Source organism: Somniosus microcephalus, chromosome 8, assembly GCF_052327205.1.
Source record: "Somniosus microcephalus isolate GS21.2 chromosome 8, FLI_Smic_1.0, whole genome shotgun sequence".
NCBI classification, from domain to species: domain Eukaryota; kingdom Metazoa; phylum Chordata; class Chondrichthyes; order Squaliformes; family Somniosidae; genus Somniosus; species Somniosus microcephalus.
Genome location: NC_140994.1, coordinates 214671413 through 214692502, shown reverse-complemented (window position 1 = coordinate 214692502; position 21090 = coordinate 214671413). Strand labels below are relative to the sequence as shown.

Below are 21090 nucleotides of genomic sequence, written 5' to 3'. Positions count from 1 at the left end.
AGGACAGATTCTCAGGAGGAACCGCCGTTCCCTCCTAAAAACACAAGAGACTATTCAAGACCAGATTGATGACAATGCCGCAACTGCATCTTGTCATTCACCGCCAGAACAATCTCATGAAGACACATCAGACTTACCCGTGTTGAGAAGATCAACACGTGAAGTAAAAGAGCCTGATAGACTTAATCTTTGAGTACAATGTAAAGCTTTGAAAATGTGTTGACTGTTTTGAAAATGTTTATGTTTATAGAGCACTAACAAAAGTGTTACTGATATTATCTTTATTGTTTTCTTGAAAGTTGATTGATATTGATTTTGTTAAACCTCAAAGAAAGGGGGATGTAGTGATCAATAGCATGTCATTCTATAGTGGACACTAGGTGGAGCCGTAGAGCTGTATATAGCTGTATGTATAAGACTACACTACCCAGCTATATATTATATTAAGACTACATTACCCATGAGGCTAGGCTACCCACAAGGCAGCAGTCAAGATGGAAGCCTCTACAAGATGCTGTACAAGTCCACATGTGCTCAATAAAATAACTAGCAAAAGCTAGCTGTGTTCATAATAAGAATGTCTATTTATTAATGAACATAACAAACAGGATTAAGCTCAACTGTGATGCCGTAATTGCCAGCTAACATTCAATCTCCAGGCTCACAAATGAAGAATGGCCACTTAGGCAAAAAGACTGCTAATGGCATGTCACCGCCTTCAGGAAAGAAATGCAAAAATGGGAAAAAATATTAAGCATCTATCCCCACCTTGAAAATAGCTGCGGTTGAATCAAATGGAGATGATGGTCATTGTAATCTTGAATATCACCTTCCCTAATAAAGTCTGAACGCACAAAAATATTTGAAAAGATAGGAAGGTATTTTTTGTAACAATATATTTTGACATAGACATTGGGGAGAATAATTTGAACAGAAACTATTGGCCCCAGATATTCCTTCCTCTATAATTCCCAACCTCAGATGAGTATGTCCAACTTCACCATTGGTCATTGTGAAGATCCAATGATCCTCTAGGCCTCTTTGAGTGAAAATATCACTCAGCACCAATTTGTGCTGAATTGTGGGTAATTTTGTGCTAGAGACCCACACCCGTTAGCAATTCAGTTGAAAATCAGGACTCATAGCCATGAGAGAGAGGAGACTTTAATCCCATCAACCTCGGCTAGATCCAATCTCATGTCATAGAGATAAAAGAATTGTGTGTGCACATAGTGCACTACCCAATCCCTCATTATTTTTTGTCTAAGCTATCCATTGTTAAATGTCTTTCAAATCTTTAGCTACTGTCCTCCAAAATTTTAATGGATCATATGATCCATACAATTTCAATATTAAAAGCATAATACAGGAAACTTTGTTATATCCGGCACCAACGGGACCGAGCTGTTGCCGATCTATCAAAACTGCCGGACATACCAGCGTTAATGTTGAAGCATACGGAGGTTTTCATCTCCGTATCTGACAACAAACACTGTTGCTTAGCAACAGCTTCAAACAGTCAGCCCATACCTTGGAAGCGTCTCTGTAGCTTAGCAACAGCTTCAGAGAGACTTTCCAGAGCCTGACTGTTGGAAAAAAAAGCCACGAGAAGAAAAAAAACCTAACAAAACGGCTCCTGATTTCTGCCGGTAGATCGAGGTTTCCAGACATACAACCTCCGAATAAACCAAAGTCTCCTGTAATATGCAATAAGAAGGACAACTCATTTTGTAACATTTCATTTTAGCAAGAACTATGCAGTGTGAAAACTCCATTCAGTCCCTATTAGGATGTGTTATTTGTAAGGCATTTGGGACTTGGAACATATGTTTATATTTCAATTTTTATTTGCACATTATTCACGGTTGACATTTCAATTTTACAGTTGAATTGACCATCAAAACTAAAACATTACTGAAAACCAAACTTCTGTAACTATTAAATCTGTTTACCAGAGAAATTATTTAAAGGTTCCCCCCCAACCCCCCATAAAATAGTTACTCTCTTTCCCCTTTTTTGATCTCCCCTCACCATCTGGAGCTAAGAGGTTAGGTGAAGGATCTGTTTCCAGACCTCCACGATTGGCACTCAGAAAGTGGTCACTAGGATATAGGCAATGTGAAGGGAGGAAACTCTCCATCCAGTCTTCCCTGTAACCTGTCAGAAATCTGAGTTCCTTTTTACAGCACTATGACTGAAATTGAGACTTCAACATAAAAGGGATTGTAATCCAAAGCCCATGTTCAACCATTCTTAGGCACAGCAGATGTTCCTGAAATATGCTATGGCATGCCAGCCCTATACCTGATCCATGTTTAGTGTCAGAATCTAGAACCATGTCTGTAATCTATTGTTGGGAGAGGGGATAGAGAAAATCTATTGTTACCTCAGATCATGACTGCATGATCCAATACATATTTCTGATTCTATGTTATAAAAATATTTTTATGTTCTATATCACATAGTCCTCTTCTCAAATTCAGAATGAAACTGGAAAAATCTGTACGCCAAAGGGGAAATCACTCTCTTTCATATATTTAAATCACAAGATATCTTTCAATGAATTAAAGGTAGTCAATGAAACTCAGGGTTTAAACGATGATCATAAAATGCTTGAAACTATGTATTTGCGATTCATGATGCCACTTGAAGCCACTGTTGGCTCTTGTTTTGTCATTCAATTCCAGGTATTCAACATTCTCTAGAAATTTGACCAATTTAATACCAGCACCTAAACATCACACAGCAGATAAGGTATGGAGAAAGAGGAGGCAGCGGGAGGAGCAGAGAAGGTCAGCGTTGAGAAAGAAATAGTATGGAAAATAAGGGTGCAGAAAAAGGAGAGACATAAAGATGGAGAGTCATACACACAGAATAACAGAGACCGTTCCAAATGACATTGTTTTCTGTTATATTTTGTTAGTCACACAGTTACTGCAATCAAACAGCCCCAGTATCGGATGCTAGCTGTTTGACTTACCTTTGTAGTTTCCTATCCCTGGTGCATTTTCTGCAAAGCTATATCATAGCATTGAATGTCTTTATTAGAAGGAATCTGTAGAATTTGGGGATTAATGCTTTAAATCATTTTTAATATGTGAAGAATAATAGAAAATGGGAAGAAGAGCGTAACAGACAGTGGGTTACAGGTACAAGGAGATAAACAGAGAATAGAGGCAGAGAAACAGAATCAGCACTAAATCTCCATGCAACATAAGGAGCACTGTCCATGGTTCTAATATCCATTGACAAGCTTTAAAGGGCATCAAAGTTTCAGATCATGATGACTCTTAAACCTCTTTTAGGTATCAGAATAAAAGGCATTAATACCCTTAAAGCTCATATATGGGTACCTGTGCCCATGATATGGACACCCACAAACAGGTTTAAGGGGCATCGTGCCCAAGATCCTGATACTGACAGGCAGGATTTTAGAAGGCATTTGACACATAATGCAGTAGCATAGGTTTCATTAATGTTGGCAACCTGATGGTGCAGGTAAACTGTTCGCTGTAAACTTCGCAAGTGAAAATCAGCCAAACAACCCGAAGAGAGATACCCTAATAGACCATTTCCTCAAAAAGAACATTTCATCTTGTTACTCCTCACTATTGGGAAAAATTGTTTAATGGATTGAAATCACGCTGTACAATATTAATAACAAATGTATTATTATAATTATTCTAAAATGCCTTTTTCTGCTATTTTAATAAAGGCATTAACCTGTTTAAAATAAATAGGATGAATTGTATTTGTTATTAATACTGCATAGCATAATTTCAACCCATAACTATGTGTAATACGTCAGTTCTTGCGTATAACACTGGAGGGTGCTCCTACTACTGCACTACTGATTTTTAGATTACTTTTAGATAAATGTTTCCTTTCTACGTTGATCATATTATTAAAGTTTAACATTCAGTTAAAAGAGGTTTATTTTCTGGAAATTAAATGCAGTTCTCAAAATGGCTGGCCAACAGAATTCTAACACGTTAGGTTGCTGTTCTGTGCTTCTGAATTCTGGCCATAAACAGCCTTAGTGTTTGCTTGGAGCAAGCCATGTCTTCTGCTGTCTCACCTACAAAAATATTATGGCTTCTCCAGCAGAGCAAGGGAAGAAAGGCATAAAAGGTAAGAGTGCCCCTCTTTAGGGGATCTACTAAAATGGTTCGAACTTTCAAGAGAAATGTCATTGCTTTTCTATAATTCGGTGTGGTGTTTGAATGTTGCCGATTGGCACTATGCTATGGAGAGCTAGGAATGGGCTACACACAAGGGAATCTCCAAAGGAATAGAGTTTCTGAATTCTCCAGGCAATCAGGAGAAAGTGACATATTTCCTCACTGAGGCAGAGTATGTTTTATTTTTTAAAAGCTGCCGATTTTAGAAGCCTAAGAGGAAATCTCATGCCTACTCTCGAGGGCAAAAAGTGGGTCTAAGGGGCAGTAGCTGGTGCCTTTTAAAACAGAAACATATTGGGGTGGGGATATTGTCACCATGAAGTCCCTGCCCCCCACATATTCCTACTTTTACAATTCATTACATTTCCTTTGGAGAATCGCCTTTTCAAATTCCCCCTCTCTGCTGGAAAATATTCTGTTGACATCAGCAACACAGAATATCAGCATGTGGTTCTAAAGGAAATCCTGTGCATCAGCATCCAGGCAGGTACATTTCATTCACATTGGGAGCATTTAGGCCGCGATTTTATGAACCTCGGCAGCTCCGTAAAAGGCGACGTCGGTGTTGGGTCCCGACCCCGCTGCTGTCTCCATCCTGGCCTTGTAATGAATTTCCCCAGATTGGGCTTGTTAAGCCTGCCCAGCATGTTTCCCGGCCAATTAGAGGAAGCGGGTCTGGTAATGTCATTTCATGACGCATCATCAGCCAGTTTCCTTAAAGGGACCATGACCAACTTTCTTTTGACAGTTGTGCTGTCAGGGTTCTACAGCACTGAAGTGCTGCAAACACTGACAATCACTGCACAGAGGCCTGTGGCTGCACCCAGGCTCTCCCATGATTCCTCCATATGCTTATGGAGGGAGTCACAGCACGCAGGGAGGTCCTCTTCCTTTCCCATGGGCAGAAGAGACATCCCCAGGAGATCAACACAGCCTAGTTGCATTTTGCAGAGGAGGTCACAAGCAGGGATGTGGTCAGGAGGACCTGGGTACATTTCCGCAAACATTTCAATGATCTTAGTAGATCATGAAACGTTAGTAAAAAGCCACACTCAACCTCATCCTGCTGCGCCTCTCATCACATCCCCATCACTTTGCCTTCCCTACCCTACTGCTGCACATCCTTACTCACACCAACTTATCTTGCATATCCACCCATCCCTCTCTATCTACATTATCACTTCCCCATCTCACTAGCTGCCCCTCACACTCACCCTCATCCTAGTGCAATCATACCAAGTAACAACTCACAAGGGTAGGCACTTGGATGCTTGATGCAATGTTCATGTAAAGTTTTTGTTAATGTGCTCTCAAACATTGAAACCTTTATTTTCAAAACTTTGCGTTCTTGGACAGATTTGTGTGCACCTTTGGAAGTGGCTTAGTGAGTTGCGGTGAATGATGAGATGTAACGGTACCCCCGCAATGGTGATGAGTGTGAAAGGAATGGCTTGGGCATTGTAGGGATGCTTTATGGTGTTGGTGTGGGGTGGTGCTAACCTGGTGCATCATGTGGCAGCCAGGGTGTACATCATCAAGTGAAATAAATCTGGCCATGGTGAGATCATCCCTGGCCTCCAGGACAGCAATGTGGTCGGGTGCTGATGCTCTGTGTCCTGTACAGCATCAGGTGATTGCGGAGAAGGTTGGTGGTGTTGTTGTTGGTGCTGCTGGTGTGTCTGGTGCTGCTGGTGTTGGGGCTGATCGTGGTGGGATTCTGAGGACCAAGGTGAGAGAGTATAAAGTGCACCATGCACCAATGCTGATGGAATAGATGGCAGGTGAAGTCGAGATGACAAAAGCGATGTCAATGGTGAGAGAGGTAATGAGGTCAGACTGGATGGAGACTTGTGTAAAGACTTGCAGCATGGTGACTCTTTTGTGGAAATGCAGAGAGGAAGAGTTTGTGGCTGAGGGAAGATATCTCTGTAAGGTGGGAGCTTTTACTGTACATTTGAAGCTGTCAACTCAACAGCTGATTCAATGGCCACTGAACTCTCGCCTCAGCTTGATAGATGTGGTCCACGACCAGCGTGGACCCCGTGGGTGAGTTGTCAAATGCAGAAGGTGAGCTGAAATTCATTTTTAAGTGGCTCTAAACAAGCCACTAATTACCTGAATTGGGTCCCCCGCCACTGCATGTCTGGTCTGCACAGCGCTGACAGACCCGACATTGGGGAAAGACGCATGGTGGTGGGTTCACAGCGGGGTCCCGACCCACTGGGGGAAAAAACATTTTCCAACGACCCGCCACCAATCGTGCCCACTGACCCCCTGGAAAATCCAGCCCTTAGTATTCAATGTGAGGGTGTGGGGAAGAAAGTTTGAGTGGAAAAAATATTTTAGCAAATTATCAATCTGTGGGTTGATGTCTTCAGTAATTTTTTTAATATAAAATTATCTGAATGTCCTCTAATTTTCCCCCTCGTTTTCTCTCTAAGCCAGCTAAGAGGTTGGCAAGAGAGCTGCTTCTGAAAGTGTCTCACAGGAGACACACAAAATGATGACAGCAATGAACCTTCTTTTATTCTGCCATCCCTGTGGCCTGTACTCACGGAGTCCTCAAAGATAAGATCAGCAATTCAACAGCATGAGGCGGGGAAGGAAGAGGTTAAACTTGTTTCCCACCACTGTAATACTGCCTTGCATACAAAAATATTCAACTCTATGATAAGATTACTATATGCAAATCACAACACAGTATAGACCGGCTTTTGACAATTTTCTACTTAAACTTTTAAAATTAAAGTATACCTAAGCTAATCAAAGAAGTACTATCACAACACATTTTGAATAATTTGAAATCTGGACAGATAAGTTGGTGATTGAAAATTATTAAGCTTGTGCTGTACCAGGTTGTGGTAAATCATTTGCTTGCTGCATTAGATGCATTTAACACAGGACCACAAATATATTCTCCAATAGGCAGAACTTACGGAATGCTGTGTAGAGTTCCTCTAGTGTCAACACCCTGTCATTATTGTAGTCATCGTACTGAAGAAGATCAAATAGATTGCAGACAAATGGGTCGTTAGCAAAGGCATCTTGTGTCATTGTCTGGCAAAATGAAACATGACTTGAGTAAGCATAAAAATACAAACAGTTAACTTTTGCATCCAGTTTAGACATATCTGAGGGTTTGATCCTGAAATGTGATCAGAATTTGGTCTGAATAAGATTGTAAATGTCCCCATCATTCTCTTCAAGACCGTGCTGTGCAGCACTCCTGGCTGAAAAGGGGCAATTGAGTTGGTCTTAGGCTTCTGCCTATGCCCTTCTGTAACTGCCTGCTAGGAGATGCAGGAGAGTAGCCCTAAATAGTGAATCTCTTCTGGTTTCTGAGCAGAATGCTTTTGCTCTCTTTCTCGGCTGAGATTGGAATTCATTTTACAGTGAATCACGGTGTAAATAGAAAGCTACATCCATGGTGCGGCACTTCAAACATCAATTCATAGCACCACTGGATAGCCCTGTTTGTTTTAGATAAATTCCAAAAGCACCCATGATGGCAATAATGTGGGTATTGTAACTTAACTTGGGCTTTAATGAGCTGAAATCACTGTGGTTATTTTAACAGCAATAGCACAAAAAAAATAAAAAAAATAACTGGCACTAATTGCTCCAGATTGCAGTACCTTCCATCATATCACTCTTTCCCTCCCACACAGTCTATCTTTCTCACCATCACAAATGTAAATTCTGTTTATTTTTCACACCCTCTTTCTCACACGTATGCATATACATAGCACAGGAGAAGTAGAGAAGTCCAAGACAATACAGTGCAAACTAATTTTATTCTCAGCACACTGAGACTTGTCTCTGTTCTATCTGTGTCTGACATTTCCATCTCTATATCTATAGGAACCCTGGCTGATATTTCCTTGCCTAGCCCAGGGATGCTAAAGAAATTCATAGACTCATACAGCACAGAAGGGGGTCATTTGGCCCATCGTCTCTGTGCTGGTTCTTTGAAAGAGCTATCCAATTACTCCCAACTGCCTGCTGTTTCCACATAGCCCTAAACTTTCTTTCTTTTCAAGCATATATCCAATTTAATTGGCAAGTTACTATTGAATCAGCTTCCACCACCCTTTCAGGCAGTGCATTCCAGATCATAACAACTCTGGTTGGCATAATTCACCCAGAAGGCTAGTTGCAACAATGGCAAAACTGAGAGGAAGGGAGCAGCTTATATGAATGAATCACAATAAATACGAGACAGAAAAAATCTATGTCATTCAGCAACTCAATCTGATTGGCAGAATTTTTGATTCTTATTGAATTAATAACAACCAGCATGTATTTCAAAAAGACTGTCATGTTTGACATATTTAATAGAATTCTTTGAGGAAATTAAATATTGTAGATACTATGTACATGGATTTTTAAAAGGCATTTGATAAGATACTACACAGGATGCTTGTTGATAAAATGTGAAAGCATGGATAAGAAGTTGGGTAAAGGACAGAAAACAGAAAAGTGGTTAATGGATGTTTTTTGAACTGGTGGGATGTAAACAATGGAGGCCCCAGAGGTCAGTGTTAGGACCAATATATATTTTCCCTTATCCCTTCAAAACACCTTTGGGACAATTTGCTATATTAAGGTACTATATAAATATAAGTTACCACAAGAGGGGTAGGATCCTTGCACCAGAAGCAGTTGCAAGCATAGGTTAGCCAGGCAAATGAGGTGGCAGGGGCCGAATACGGCTCTGATTTCATTTTCCTGTTGGATCGCAAGCTTTACACCTGTTTTGAGGGGTGCCCAGAAGTAGTGGTTGTTAGGGCTTACACACCCAAGCCCTGCTCAGATCAGCAAAGCCAAGAAGCTCATAAAAGGTATCACCTTTTTTTAAAAACTGCCAGCAAAAGGACTCTCTGGGTTGGAGGCCTTCTAACAGCTCCATATGGTCCTACCACTGACCTCTGGGGACTCTGTTGCTTTTGGACAGGTGCTAGAAAGCCACAAATCTGGCAGCTATTATCGCTGCTGCAAATCTCTCAGACCTGGAGCAACAGCTGGAATTCTGTGGTGTAAGATTCTATGGGGGCAATTTTGATTTTGTGCGATAGTGTAAAACGGGCAATAGCGAATAGGCAGCCCTTATTACATCTCTAGTGATTCAATGGAAATAAAAACCAGAAAGAGATCTAAAACGAGCTGCCGGTTCGCTATCACCCATTTACACCATTAAATAAAGTCAAAATTCCCCCCTATGATTCTAAGAAACATGTGAATGATCAATCTGTTCCAACCTGAGAAAAGTCACAAGGAAATATCAGAAGAAGCATTTGTTTTATGACTGATGCATTTGAAAAGAAAAATCACAAGGGCATTATAAAATATAGATGCAGCTCTTATCACCTAGAATTTGTTTTTGGGAAAAGTCCAAAGTTTTGTATCAGGTCAGTCATAAGCTCATCGATCTTTGCTAGAGTGGCAGTTGGATGTTACAACTTGTCTCATATGATTGAGCTGTGGAAGGGAGGGGATGGGGGCAGAGAATGGTCAGAGTTCCAGGTCCTAATCAGCTTACAGGAAACTGCGTGTGTGTGGGCGGTGCATTTGATGAAGATATGATTGGGCTTAGCAGTGATGCCTTCCATGGTTAAATATCCTTAGCAGTACAGGAGTGGTAAGAGTCAATGGGATAGATTTTCGTCTTCACTGCTTAGGTGGTAATCTGGTGCATTGGATTGTCTGCCCGTTAATGAACCCACCTAATTTTCATTCCACGGTAATCAATTAAGCAGCAAAGATGAAATTCTACCCCAGCAGCAGCTCCATGGGAGAGTTTCAGAATAAGTTAGGAGATTGAATTAACATGGACATAGAAGAGAGGATAGTGGGAATGGTTCAGAGATCCCACAATTAAAAACTTAAAGGTATATTTTCCTCTGATTGCTAATTTTAGCAAAAAAAGATGTGACTATAAAGTAATGTTGCCCACTTTATACTTGCATCTACTTTGTTGTTAATATTAGTGAACAGAATTTTTCAGAAAATGTCATTCCTAGATGGCTATGACAGTCTAATCATTATAGTAGTGGACTAGCAGTCCCCAGATTTAGAGTACAAATCCCACCATGGCAAGTTGTGAAACAGGCTTCAATAAATTTGGTAATTTGTGGGCTATCTGGATTATTGTAATAGCCCAAGTGGTTCACTAATGTCCTTCAGGGAAGGGAACCTGGCACCCCTGTGTGGTCCAATCTACCTACAAGTCCAACTGCACACTATGCGGTTGACTCTTAATGCCCTCAGCATAATTAGGGATGGGCAATAAACATTGGTGTCATCAAATCCCAAGAACAACTAATAGCCATTAGCAGATTTTCAGCTTTCTATCAAACTCCTAATAAATTGCCAAAGATGCATTGTTAAATTATAGTTTTCCAACTCACTATTAAGAGGAACTAAAGGCAAATAAAGTAAAATAAATAATTAACCAAACAAACCTTTACATCGAAGATCACAGAACATGACACCCACCTGCGCCAGTTCACTATTGTCTACAAGGCCATCACCATTGATGTCAAAGTACTTGAACATGTTTTCCACCAAAAGCCTCTTCAATGTTGTTGTGTCCATCGTAATATTTTCTTGTTGGAAATATCTCTGACTCTGTAGGTCCAGCAACATGCTCTTCAGTCTGCTGTACTCTGCCAATTTACACTGCTCACCTAGACAAAAGACAAGGTATTCAAGATTGTTTATTATTATTTTGTTGGGAATCGGGTCGTGATATAGATTAGGAATGCTGCCCTTTTGGATCTGGGATGTGAGTTCCAATTTTGCCCAGACTGACGGAGAAAAAACTTCCCTCTGCTGTTCTACATCATCCAGGAAAGACACCCAGGTTTGGGTGCTGTGGAATAGTGGGTTAGTATAAAATGCTTTGTGTTGTGAAAAAAAATTGAGGGTATAAGGTCACTCCCACACACTTTCTGGTGCTGGCATTGGCATTGATGCAACCTCTTGGTTACTGGATGACCTGCAAATGGAGGCTAGCAATGATTTTAAGCTTAATGTTTCAGCATTAGTACCACAATGCTAAACAATCCCTGAATGGATAACCATGGCCCGGAATTTGTGGTTATAATGTTGGCAAAATTGTTAGCGTTTGCCGTCTGTCTGAGGCTGAACCACACTGTTCGCAACCTTGGTGTCATATTTGACCCTGAAATGAGCTTCCGACCACATATCCACAGCATAACTATGACCGCCTATTTCCACCTTTGTAACATCGCCCGTCTCCGCCCCTGCCTCAGCTCATCCGCTGCTGAAACCCTCATCCTTGCCTTTGTTACCTCTAGACTTGACTATTCCAACGCACTCCTGGCAAGCCTCCCACATTCCGCCCTACGTAAACCTGAGGTCATCCAAAACTCGGCTGCCCGTGTCTTAACTCGTACCAAGTCCTGTTCGCCCATCACCTACATTGGCTCCTGGTTAAGCAGCGCCTCGATTTCAAAATTCTCATCCTTGTTTTCAAATCTCTCCATGGCCTCGCCCCTTCCTCTCTCTGTAATCTCCTTCAGCCCCACAACCCCCCCCCCACCCCCGCCCCCCCCGCCGAGATATCTGTGCTCCTCTAATTCTGTCCTCTTGAGGATCCATGATTGTAATCGCTCAATCTTTGGTGGCCGTGCCTTCTGTTGCCCAGGCCCTAAGCTCTGGAATTCCTTGCTTAAACCTGTCTGCCTCGCTACCTCTCTTTCCTCCTTTAAGACGCTCCTTAAAACCTACTTCTTTGACCAATCTTTTGGTCACCTGCCCTAATTTATCCTTATGTGGATCAGTGTCAAATTTTTTTTTGTCTTGAAATACTCCTGTGCAGCACCTTGGGATGTTTTACTACATTAAAGGCGCTATATAAATACAAGTTGTTGTTGTCATTACAACTGTGAATCTGACAGCAACTTCTGGAGTACGCACATGCGCAGTTAAAAGCGGAAATCCAGAAGTTGCTATCAGTCATTCCCTGTTCCTCCACAGGGCACACGTTGAACTCCCCGGAGCCGGCAATCAATTAACAATCACTGAGCTGACGAAAACTTTCCCTTTATAGCTGTTAAAAACCCCATAAAAAATTAAGCCTTGTTGAATGAAGTGTAACTGGGTTTTTAATGGCATACTGAGTCATAATTACTGCTGAACTATTGTTCTGGCCCTGAAAAACTAATGTTATATTTGTGGAATGTCAATATTTTCCATTATGATAAAAATTCCATGGTTTTTAATAGAATTTTTTTTTAATTTTGTTTATGATATTTCCACTTCTACCTTACTCCCATGTGTATTTCCCAATTTTTATTTTGCTTTATGTAAAATGATTAAAAAGTGAAGGAAAATCAGTTTATCTTACTTCCTGGTTTGCTGTCTGTGAGAATTCTTCAATGTGATTGGCTGCTTAGCCAGCTTGATTACATCACTGTTGCTGGACACTGGAGATCCCCTAGACTTGGCGTCAGATTCAAATTAACATCAGGAGAGGAGAAATCGACACCACAGAGATCGTTAGATCTTTGTGGGCATCTTTCTTCGAGATCGCCGCTGACCGCAAGACCGCATATGGTTTGAACAGTTCAATTAAAAATAAACTAATGGATTAATCTAATTTCCAAATTATTTTGAAATGAACTCTTCAAAGATAAAAATTGTTTTAAAATGGCAATTTTAATTTATATCTGTAAACAATTCCCAGCATACTAAAATGGCAGAGGCAACCTTTCAATTTAAATAAAATGATTCCTCTTTTATTTTTAATCTGATTTAACGCTAAGAAACTGAGGAAATCCCTTTGACATGAACCAAAGAGCATGGCTTTGGTTTTGAAAGAGTGAATAAAAAAACACAACAACCTGAAGACCAATCCAAAACATTAATCTACATAAATTAGCATAGCAATTATCACACATTTGTTACTGTATAAAATCTATGATTATTAAGTGCTAACAGTGCTGTTGTTGAACAAGTAAAGCATGGAAAGGGATTTTCAATTTATTGGTTTAATCTTCCAGTTAGTGGAGGGTGTTGTATTATTACACAGTGCAAGTTCCAGGATCTCTAAAATGATTTATTATCCCTTCATTATCATAACATGGTGTTGCTGTTCTTCTGAATATCTTTCAAAAAAACATTTTTTCAGCAATCAGTTGGCACTGGAAGTGAGATGACAACCTTAAACGCACTGTTGATATAGGAATCTAATCAGCATGTTTTTGTGAGAATACAATTCATGTCACAATGACATAATTTTTGTTGCTTGCACAAAATGACTTGTGGCTCTTTCCTCTTTCTCTGACATGCTGATGAAGCCTTTATTGGAATATACTCTGGCCATGGTAATAGAAAAATAGAAACAAGCTTTATTATAGGAACATAGTAGGCTATGCAGCCCCTTGAGTCTGTTCCACCATTCAATTAGATCATGGCTGATCTGTATCTTAACTCCATCTACCTGCCTTGGTTCCGTAACCCTTAATATCCTTGCTGAACAATAATCTATCAATCTCAGTTTTGACATTTTAAAAATTGACCTAAGCTCAACAGCTTTTTGGGGAAGAGAGTTCCAGATTTCCACTACCCTTTGTGTGAAGAAGTGCTTCCTGACATCACCACTGAATGGCCTAGCTCTATTTTTAAGGTTATGCCCCCTTGTTCTGGACTCCCTTACCTTTACTGTAGAGGGGGAATCTGGGGTTGAGCCGTATTGTAGCAGGTGAACCTGAGTTTGTCAAAACTAGGGGTTGAATGTGAGATTTGGCTCACTGATTGATTCTTGGGGCTGGATTTAACTGGGGAAGGTGGGTTGGGGGGTGGGGGCTCTGAGACAGTTGGGAAACCTGGAAGAACGGGTTAACGGCAGGGCCCGATTTGCATGCAAGGTCTCTGTTTCTCACCCACAGCCAGCCAGATTGAAAGGTTGGCTAGCTCCAGGTGTGTAGGCCTGCGGTTCTAGGATGCACAGAGCAGGGAGGGAGGGAGGGAGGCCGGAGGAGCACGGTGGGGGGGTGGGGTTGCTAAGGATCGGGGTGGGGGAGGGTGCGAGGAACATCGGGGGCCGGGTGGCAGCCAGAGGAGAAAAGGGGGGTTCTGCCGAGGATCGCGGGGAGATCGGCCATGGGGTGGCCAGAGAAGTAAGCGGGGGGGGGTGGGTTGTCTGTAGAAGATCTGGGCCGGGACGAGCACAGGGAAGGCTGGAGGAACGGGGGGTGGGGGGTGGTGGCGGGGAGCGGTGGCAGGATTGGAGACCCGGGGAGGAGGTGGGGTGATCGGAGGCCTCGTGTGGGGGGGTGATCGGAGGTCTGGGGGCATGATTGGAGGCCTCCTGAGGAGGGTCTCTTATCACAGGGGTTGGGTTAGGCAGGAGTCCTGGATCTAGGAGGTAGGTGTAAAGGCACTTACCTCCTGGATACAGCAGTCCTCGCCTTTCTGTAATTCAATTCAATTCAATTCAAAATCGCTTTATTGGCATGACAAGGTACATCTTATGTTGCCAAAGCATCAAAAAACATTTATGGTTGAACACATAAATGCAGAACTATCCATACAGTGTATAAACAGATATATCCCTGAGTGTATAAATATACATTCATATAATTTGTATATACTCTTTTCTTAGATTTAATGGTTGTCCCTCTGTTTATGGCAAGCTGTAACATAGTGTGCCGCTAAGGTTACACAATTTCTCTGTTCCCCTAGTAGGTATGGGAATTTTTGGTCATCATTCAAATTTCTGAATTCAGGGCATATTTTTGTGAATTTTGTGTAGAAATTCTCCCTTATGTCCTGATATTTTCCACAAGCTGTGAGGAAGTGCATCTCTGTCTCCACCACTCCCTGACTGCAGTGAGAGCATATCCTGTCCTCTCTTGGCAGCCGGGTCTGCCTGTGTCTGCCTTTTTCGATGGCCAGGCTATGTTCACTAAGTCTGTACATTGTCAAGGTTTTTCTCAGTTTGCTATCCTTTACCATGATCAGGTATTCAGCCATGTTGTATTGTCTGCTTAGGGCCAAGTAGCAATTGAGTTTGTTTTGGGTTTTTGTTGTTTCTGCCCAATATGACAGATATTTTTCCTTTTGCTTAGTGACAATTGTGTTGGGTCGAATTCTCTGTGCTACGATGTCACTGTCCTAGGGCTGGTTATTGTTAGTAGTTACTTCACTGAGTCCCAGGACTAGTTGACTGAGGGTATTCTTCTTTATGGTCATCTCTTGGCATTTCAGGGCTTCGTAATGATAGCAGTGGGGGTTGCTCATTTTTAGGTGTTTCCAAAATTTGGTGGCTCTTTTTTGGACAGTAATTATTAATGGATATTGGCCTAGTTCTGCCCTGCATGCATTGTTTACGGTTTTCCTTCGAGTCCGAAGGATACTTTTACAGAATTCTGCATGTAGGATCTCAATTGGGTGTTTGTCCCATTTTGCAAATTCTTTTTGTGTTAGCGGTCCCCACACCTCACTGCCATAGAGTGCAATTGGTTCAATTACTGATTTAAAAATTTTGAGCCAAATGCTAATTGGGATTTCTATTTGGATTGATTTTTTAATGGCATAGAAAGCCCTTCTTGCTTTCTCTTTCAGTCCATTCACAGCCAGGTGAAAATTTCCCGTAGAACTGATTTTTAAGCCCAAGTATGTGTTGTTAGTGGTTTGTTCAATTTTAGTTGTTCCTAGTGTGAAATTTATTCTGGGTCCCTGATGTCTGGATCTTTGCTGGAACACAAGGACTTTGGTTTTTTGGGGGTTTATTGTCAGGGCCCAGGTCTGACAGAATGACTCTAGCAGATCCAGGTTCTGCTGTAGACCCTCCTTAGTTGGTGACAGCAGAACCAGGTCATCTGCATAGAGGAGGAATTTAACCTTGGATTCATATAGGGTGAGGCCAGGTGCTGTAGATTGTTCAAGTAGTTTTGCCAATTCATTAAAGAGTGTTGGTGAGATGGGCGAGCCCTGCGTCACACCACGCCCCTGTGGGAAGTATTTTGTTTTTGTCTCCAATTTTAACTGCACATTTATTGTTTGTATACATTGATTTAATTACATCATATGTTTTTCCCCCTACACCACTTTCAATAAGTTTCAAGAATAGACCGTCATGCCAGATGGAATCAAAAGCCTTCTGGAAATCTATAAAGCAGGCAAAAATTTTGCTTTTGTTTTGATGAACATGTTTGTCAATTAGGGTCTGTAGGGTGAAGATATGATCTGATGTTCTATAGTTTGGTAGGAATTCAATTTGGCTTTTACTCAAGACATTGTGCTCCTCAAGGAAGTCTATAAGTCTTTTGTTTATGATACTACAGAATACCTTCCCCAGGTTACTGTTTACACAGATGCCTCGATAGTTATTTGGGTCAACTTTGTCTCCACTTTTGTATATGGGCATTATGAGTCCTTTGTTCCAGATATCAGGGAAGTAACTGACACTCAGAACCAAGTTGAAGAGTTTTAGGATAGCCAATTTCATTTTATCGTCCGTGTGTTTAATCATCTCGCTTAGGATGCCATCTGCACCGCAAGCTTTTCCTGGTCGCAGGTCCTTGAGTTTTTCAAATAGCTCTTTTTCAGTTATTATGGGGTCTAGCGGGTTTTGGTTATCTTTTATGGCCAGTTCGAGCTTTTCCAGTTTTTTGCATATTTGGTATTGCTCTGGGCTTAGTGTGTTTTTCTGGTATAATTTTTCAAAATGGTTTTCCCATGTGTCTCCATTTTGAATGGCCAATTCGTCGTGTTGTTTTTTGTGTAATATATTCCAGTTGTCCCAGAAACAATTGGAATCAATGGATTCCTCAATGGAGCTGAGTGTATTCTTAATATACTGCTCTTTTTTGGTTCTGAGTGTGTTTTTGTATTGTGTTAGTGTCTGACAATAAGTAAGGCATAATTCCTCGTTTTCTGGCTGTCTGTGTTTTTGGTTTGATATTTTTCTGAGTTTTTTCCTCATGTTATGGCAATCTGGGTCAAACCATTTTTCATAGTTTTTTGTTTTGGGTTTATTCTTGCGAACTTTCAAGTTTGACATTGTTGCCAAATTATCAAAAATATTATTTAGGTTATTCACTGCCCGGTTTACGCCTTCTTTATTGTGAGTGTATATGTTTTCCAGAAAGGTGTCCAAGAGAGCTTGAGTTGATTGATTGCTAATTGCTTTCTGGTATTTTTCCGTGCTGTTTTTGGCCCATCTGTAGGATTTTTTGATGTTGTACAGCTTACTGGGTTGTGTTTCTGTGTTGGTTGTTTCTGTCCTTTTAAGATACACAGTAATTTGACTGTGGTCTGACAGTGTTGTTTGTGGTTTGACTGTGAATGCTCTGAAAGAGGATGGGTCCAAATCCGCAATCATATAGTCTACGGTGCTGCAGCCAAGAGGTGAGCAATAGATTGGTCTTCCTAGGAAGTCTCCCATGAACCTACCATTGACAATGTACAGACTCAGGCTTCGACAAAGCTGCAGGAGCTGTTTTCCGTTAGCATTTGTCTGTTTGTCACCGTTATGCCTGTATGGATGGGAAGGGATATCGAAGTGGTTATTCCCAAATATGTAATTGTTCCCCTGATTATTGGTGAAGTCTGGTTCTTCGCCAGTTCTTGAATTGAGGTCACCACAGATCAACACGTTCCCCTCGGCCTGGAATTGGATAATCTCCCTCTCAATGTTGGAGAAGGTGTCCTCTTTAAAGTACGGGGATTCCATCGGGGGGATATAGAGTACGCAAATGAAAACATCTTGCGTGTTAGAGATGATGCCCCTCTTAATTTTGAACCATATGTGGTTTTCGCCCTTTTTTATAAATTTGATGTAATTCTTAAGCTCTGTTTTAAACCAAATCAGTATGCCTCCAGAGTCTCTGCCCTGGGTTACTCCTGGCAATTTATTGGAGGGGACCACCAGCTCTGTGTACCCATGGGGACGGCCAGTGTGTCCTTCTCCTCTACACCAAGTTTCCTGTAAAATGATAATATCCAGATCTTTAATTTTGTCTAGGAACTCTGGGGTCCTACTCTTCATGCCGAGCACCGAAGAGCGTAGACCTTGGATATTCCAGGTCGAAATATATAAAGACTTCGGGCTAGATTTTCAGTATAGGCAGTTTTGGGGCGCTAGCTTTAGCGCCCGCCCGAAGTTAGCGCCCGCCCCAAAGTAGCGCCCCGTTGCCGGGAATTCAGTGGCTTCGCCCTAAGAGGTTGGTGGAGCGCTAAAAGAGGCGTTCCACTACTCTCTTTAGGCGCTAAGCCGGCGGTCCAGAGGGATAGCGCCCAGGCGGGGCGCAGCACGGGTGCGGTCATTTTTGCACTGACAGCAGACCCCGTGGTGCCGACCAGCTCTTAAAGGGGGAAGGGACGAATTGGTCTGCTGCCACGCCCTGCACACTGCAGCCTTGCAAAGAGGCCTCAACGCTACTGCTCAGCCCCAGGGAGTCATGGCAACGCCAGAGAAGGCCCGTCAGCGTGCCCTGCGCTTCTCAGAGGGTGATCTGGACATAATGGTCACAGCTCTGGAGGTGAGGCGCAAGATCTTGTTTCCAGAGAGTGGGAGGAATCCAACCCACCACGACTACACCAAAGCCTGGAAGCAGATCGCCCAGAGGGTGACGTTCACCGGCGAGGCCCCCAGGACCCACAAACAATGCCGTAAGAAATACAACGATCTGACCAGGATTGTGAGGGTGAGTAGCCTTTCCAGTCTCCTCCTCATTCTTGCATGTACACCTGACATGATGGGCAAAGGGACCTGAAAGTCCTTTTGGCCAGCCCTCAGCCAGCAGCATTGGGACAGTCATGAGCATCAAATGGCCATTCGGCACTCTACACTTTGGCCAAGCTATTCCACCATGGGAGGCAGTGGACAGTACATCAGGGCTTCACTCTGTCCAAGCTATTCCACCATGGGAGGCAGTGCACACTACATCAGGGCTTCACTCTGTCCAAGCTATTCCACCATGGGAGGCAGTGCACACTACATCAGGGCTTCACTGCGCACTTACAGCCCGTCCTTTCTCTTGCAGGCTAAAGTAGCGTTTAATCGCCAGGCCCGTGCCAGGGGTGGCCGCGCCAAGCTGCAGAAGCTCACTCGGCTGGAGGAGCGCGTGTGTGTGCTCATGGGAGCCCGTGTGATTGTCCCCACAGCGTGCGGTGTATCCGACCCTCCACTGCCCGGCAATGGTAAGGACCTCGCCTTTTGGCCCTCTCGCGTCGCACTGGCCCATCCGAGCTACCTCCTTTGCCACTGTCCCACCAATGCGCTGAATCCCACCAGTCCTAACTCCCTCGCTGACGCCGTCTCCTCACTCTGAAGCTACTCTTGTGCATTCCTGCTTTCAGCTGGTGACGACCAGGACCCTGAGGCTGCCAGTGACAGCACCTCCAAGCAGGAGGAGGAGGAGGAGCAAGCCGGACCTTCGGGGGAACAGTCACGTCCCGCAGGAGAGGAGGAAATGCTTGACACCTCCTCACTGGACGAGTGCCTGGAGGAACTGTCGCAGGGCAATGCAGCTTCTGGGACCAGTGGCGTCCAGCCACCCAGCAGCCGTGCGCGTGGCCCGCGGCCTTCCCCCCAAAGGGGGGAAGGATCAGAGGGGAGTGCTGCTGCTCGGCACACTCGCCGTCACCAACGCGGCAAGGGTCCCCTAGTTCGGCCCCCTCCTCCCCAGCGGGAGAGTCGCGACTCCAGTCCGGACACCTTCACTTCGGAGGAGGTGCGGAAGCTCGATCAGATGGCCGACGACTCGGACCGGCGCCACACGGAGCTCATGAGCGTGGTGGGGCGCATGCCTGAGGCCATCGAGTCGCTGGCGACCAGTGTGCGCGAGTTCGGGGCAGCAACTGCCGCGACTGGCCGCATGCTAACTGATGCCGTCAAGACCCTGGCGGATGTGATGCGCGCGCACACCAGGACCACAGGGCCACTCACTGCTGCCACACGCGCTGTCTCAGGCAGGCATCGCCAGGGCAGGCACCGCACTGGACCATCCCAGCAAGCCGGCCGTCGGCTGATTGCTGCGGATCCTGCAGTGCGGGCCCGGCCGAGTGCCACCGCGCCACAGCACCAGCCAGCGCATCCCAGACGCCAGCTGGCCCACATTGCGCCATCCGTCGCCGCCATTCCCCCTCTGGGGCGTCAAGGGCAAGCGGCTGCAGCTGATGGTGGCCAGGCTCAGGTGCGCCACTCAGGAGACGGCCCCTCGAGGCCCAAACGCCGTGTAGGCCGCCCCCCAGCGGCATCTGGCGGAAGGGCATCTGAGCCTCAGGCGCCTTCCCCCAGCCTCGCAGCAGCCACTGGGCAGAGCTTGCGAAGGAGCAGCAGGCAGGGCAGGGGAGGCAAAATGCTGGCCAAGGTCTCGCCCTCGCGGGCCACTCAGTAGAGGGTGTGGCCAGCTTTCCTTTAATATGGTGGTGGCCATCTTTATTTTGCCCATGGTTGTGCTTTTGGAGGGCTTTTTTTTTGCGTTAGGCCGACGTTGAGGCCCGGTTTCAATAAAGGTGGAGTGGCTCCTCCCCAGTTTGTGGGAGTGAGTCGTTTGTTGGGCTTTTTGTGGGGCCCGTTTATTGTTTTTGGGGATTCATGTGGGAAGGGCTTTTCATTTTTGTGTAATAAAAAATTATCTTTATTCATGCAGTCTCCATGGTTGTTCTTCTTAGTGTTTGTTGGCTTCGCCGGCTGAGGGCTTGCGGAGCGGCTGCATTCATCTTCCCTCATGGCCCCTGGCCATTCCCTGACAGGGGGCTTAGAAGTACCGTGTAATAAGGTGGCGTCGTGCGGCCCTTGGCCCTGGTCGCTCCCTCCTGGGAACGTACTCCTGCTCCTCCTCCTCCTCCTCCTCCTCCTCCTCATGCTCCTCCTGCTCCTCCTCCTGAGGTGCTGGTCCAACGTCAGGTGGCAGTGCCTGAGTCCTGCGGA

The 21090-nt window shown here is 43.9% G+C and overlaps 1 protein-coding gene across 4 annotated transcripts in view; it reads right to left on the bottom strand.

Moving 5' to 3' along the window:
• LOC147114096 (follistatin-related protein 5-like) overlaps window positions 1-21090 on the bottom strand; it is an 825355-nt gene that overhangs the window by 258440 nt on the left and 545825 nt on the right. For all 4 annotated transcript variants that reach the window (XM_085995700.1, XM_085995698.1, XM_085995701.1 and 1 more), the window contains exons 5-6: window positions 10677-10867; window positions 7118-7238 (exon numbers count right to left, since the gene is read on the bottom strand). In XM_085995700.1, the coding sequence (XP_085851826.1) occupies window positions 7118-7238; window positions 10677-10867 (312 nt within the window). The remainder of the gene's footprint in view (window positions 1-7117; window positions 7239-10676; window positions 10868-21090) is intronic.